Source organism: Trichechus manatus, unplaced genomic scaffold, assembly GCF_000243295.1.
Source record: "Trichechus manatus latirostris isolate Lorelei unplaced genomic scaffold, TriManLat1.0 scaffold00081, whole genome shotgun sequence".
NCBI classification, from domain to species: domain Eukaryota; kingdom Metazoa; phylum Chordata; class Mammalia; order Sirenia; family Trichechidae; genus Trichechus; species Trichechus manatus.
In genome coordinates, this window is record NW_004444017.1 from 40733 (window position 1) to 44026 (window position 3294).

General features: G+C 59.4%; 1 protein-coding gene across 1 annotated transcript; it reads right to left on the reverse strand.

The window, feature by feature from the left end:
- Positions 1-246: 246 nt before the first annotated feature.
- KCNA5 (potassium voltage-gated channel subfamily A member 5) lies at positions 247-2653 on the reverse strand. The gene is made up of 3 exons (XM_012556932.2): positions 2611-2653; positions 2354-2462; positions 247-2260 (listed from the first exon to the last, which is right to left on the reverse strand). Exons 1-3 carry the CDS (start codon positions 2651-2653, stop codon positions 247-249), a joined length of 2166 nt encoding a protein of 721 aa, XP_012412386.2.
- Positions 2654-3294: the final 641 nt, after the last annotated feature.

Below are 3294 nucleotides of genomic sequence, written 5' to 3' on the forward strand. Positions count from 1 at the left end.
TCACCATTTCAACAGCTCCTGCGTCATGGAATGTGGTACTTTTTAAAAATAGGTGACCCTTAATGTCATGGAAAGAAGAGGAAAAATAGGGGGTCAAAGGAGGGAGAGAAGGAGGGAAAGAAAGAGGGAGCGAACTTAGGCTACAGGGTGGGCTTGAAATACTCTGTGGTATAAAGCAGAGATCCAGGTTCAGGAGACCTCCACTGTCCCCTGTCCCACTCCCCCCATGTCTGCCTTGATCTCCATTTACAGATCTGTTTCCCGGCTGGTGTCCAGGCAGAGAGCATACAGGGACCTCCGTAAATCCACACTGCTCTTGGCCTTGAGGTTGCACTTCTCTAGGGGGCAGCTGCCCCTTCGGGCTCCCTCTGCATTCTCCAGAGATCCCACGGCCTTGCCAAGGGAAACCTTGTTCCAACTGGTCTTGTGCAGGCCTCCCCCATCCGGCTCCATCCCCTGGCTCTGGCTGCCCTGCTCTTCCTTAAGGGCCGCCTGCTCCTCGTGGTCCGTCTCCCGGTGGTAGAAGTAGTTGAAGTTGGAGACGATGACCGGCACAGGCAGGGCGATGGTGAGGACCCCAGCAATAGCGCACAGTGAGCCCACAATCTTGCCCCCAACAGTGATAGGCCTCATGTCCCCATAGCCCACAGTAGTCATGGTGACGACTGCCCACCAGAAAGCATCCGGGATGCTGGAGAAGTGGGTCTCCTGGTTGTCAGCCTCTGCAAAGTAGACAGCACTGGAGAAGAGGATGACTCCGATGAAGAGGAAGAAGATGAGGAGGCCCAGCTCCCGCATGGAGGCCTGCAAGGTCTTGCCCAGGATCTGGAGCCCCTTGGAGTGGCGGGAAAGCTTGAAGATGCGGAACACCCGGACCAGGCGGATCACTCTGAGGATGGCCAGGGACATGGCCTGCTGCCCGTTCTGGCCACCTCCTCCACCTCCTGGCTGTTGCTCTGCCAGCTCGGTGCCCAAGGTGATGAAGTAGGGGAAGATGGCCACCACGTCTATGATGTTCATGATGTTCCGAGAGAAGTCAGCCTTGCTAGGGCAGGCGAAGAAACGCACCAACAGCTCGAAAGTGAACCAGATGACACACGTGGTCTCCACAATGAAGAAGGGGTCGGCCAGGGTCCTAGGCAGAAGCGGTGCCACTGTCGAGCCAGAGGGAGGCACCATGGCCCCGCTGCCATTGGCACCTGGGGCAGGAGCAGGAGGCTGGTGGGGCACTGGGGGATGACGGAGCAACTCTCGTTCATCCCTGAATTCAGGCAGGGTCTCCAAGCAGAATGTAATGATGGAAATGAGAATGACCAAAACCGAGACGATGGCGATGGCCCGCGCGGACCCCGAGCTTTCCGGGTATTCGAAGATAAGCCACACCTGACGCTGAAACTCGTTGCGGGGCAGGGGCTTCTCGTCTTCTTTGATGAAGCCCTCGTCTTCCCGGAAGCGCTCCATGGCCTCATCCCCCAGCTGGTAGAAGCGGATCTCATCTGCGAACACGTCCAGCGAGACATTGACCGGCCTCCTCAGCCGGCCCCCTGACTGGTAATAGTAGAGGATGCCGTCAAAGCTGGGCCGGTTGCGGTCAAAGAAGTACTCGTTCCTCAACGGGTCGAAGTAGCGCAGGCGCTTGGCCGGATCCCCCAGCAGGGTGTTGGGGAACTGCGCCAGGGTGCCCAGCTGCGTCTCGAAGCGCAGCCCGGAGATGTTTATGAGGACACGCTGGTGGAGAAGGGACCCCGCGCCCGGCGCCTGATCCTCTGCCATGCCCAGGGCGGGGTCGCCTTCTTCCTCCTTGTCCTCCGAAAGCGGTGGTCTAGGCTGCGGCAGCTCCCGGGGCAGCGGGGGCAAAGCCCGCCCTCCCAGGTCCGCGCCCCTCTGCGCGCTGCGCCCCCTTGGGGCCGGCTCTTTGCTCCCTTCACTGAGCTCAACCGTCAAGGGACACTGGAGCTCTCCCCCAGCGACCTGGCCACACCTTGCACGGGTCTCACCTCCTCCTCGGACGGTCATGGCACCGCCGTTCTCCAGGGGCACCAGGGCGATCTCCACCGCCCGGGGGCAGGGGGCATGCTGCGCCCCTACCGACCGGCTCCTATGGCCCCTGCTAACTCTCCGCCGGGCGCCTGGCGTCGGGCTCCTCTCCCGCGGTCGGTTGGCTGGCCCCACTTTGGGGCGGGCTGGGGTTGTTGGCGCGATCCCTTCGCTTGGCCCTGACGTCAAGAAGCCGCTGTCCTGCTCTCTGCCTGTCTCTGTTCTGGCAGCCCGTTACCAAGCAGCCGAAAAGCCTCCTTCCAGCAGATGCAACCTTCAGCCGCCCCTCTCTGGCTGCATGGCGCTCGGCCTCCACCCTTCGCAGCTCCCCCTCCTTCCCGCCATCCCCTCCTCCTCCTCCCGCCTCCCTTCCTGGGTTATGTGGTAGCGGGTGTCTCCCTGGAGGGCGCAGCTGGCGCCCCGGGCTAGGGAAGGGGGGTGGGGCGAGAAGGGCGCAGCCGGGCAGAGGGAGGGAGGGAGGGAGGGACTGGGAAGGATGGAGGAACAGGTTGTACCGAGAGCGCTGAAACTCCCAGGGCAACCAGATGAGAATAGCTCTGGATTTCAGTTCACCTGGGAACCCGCTGAACGCCGAGTGGACCCGAGGGGAAATCATTGCCTTTGGGTGAAGGCGTGAGGCTTTGAGCTGGGTCAGCGTATGACAGACGGGAGAAAACAGTGTTAAATTTTTCTTTGGAGGAATAGCGGTATCTCATCTAAGGGAAGAATGGGGGTGGGGTGGGGGGCGGGACGTGGCAGAACGTTGGGCTTTGAATAATTAAACAAACAAACTCTCTCCAGACGAATGCAGAAGCTAAACTCACAAAAAGGCACGTGGCTGAAACCTTGCAGCTTCTCTCTGCCCCGGCCCTGCCAGTAGCCTTGATTCCCAATCAGGACTGAAGCGCCAGACCAGGACAGACCAGGCAGGCAATCCCAGGCAAGCCACCTAATCAAAAGATTGACTGCCTAGTCGCATAACCCCGTGGACAGACAGCGGCTCTGCTGTCTCCACCAAATTTTATTTGCAAAATCCTAACTGGGAAGGGGAGGAGGGATGAAGATATCCTGAGAAGGACTGTTTCTGCCTGGTGAAGCATGGAGCTACAAATGGGGCAGGTTTGCCTATAGAGGCAGAGTTTATGACTGAGAGCCAGGGAGGTTGTAGAAGCCACACTGGAGAATTCCCAGGGGCAGAATAATAACAACCAGAACTTACTTGCTCTTATTATGTATCAGGCCCATTCTCAGCATTTT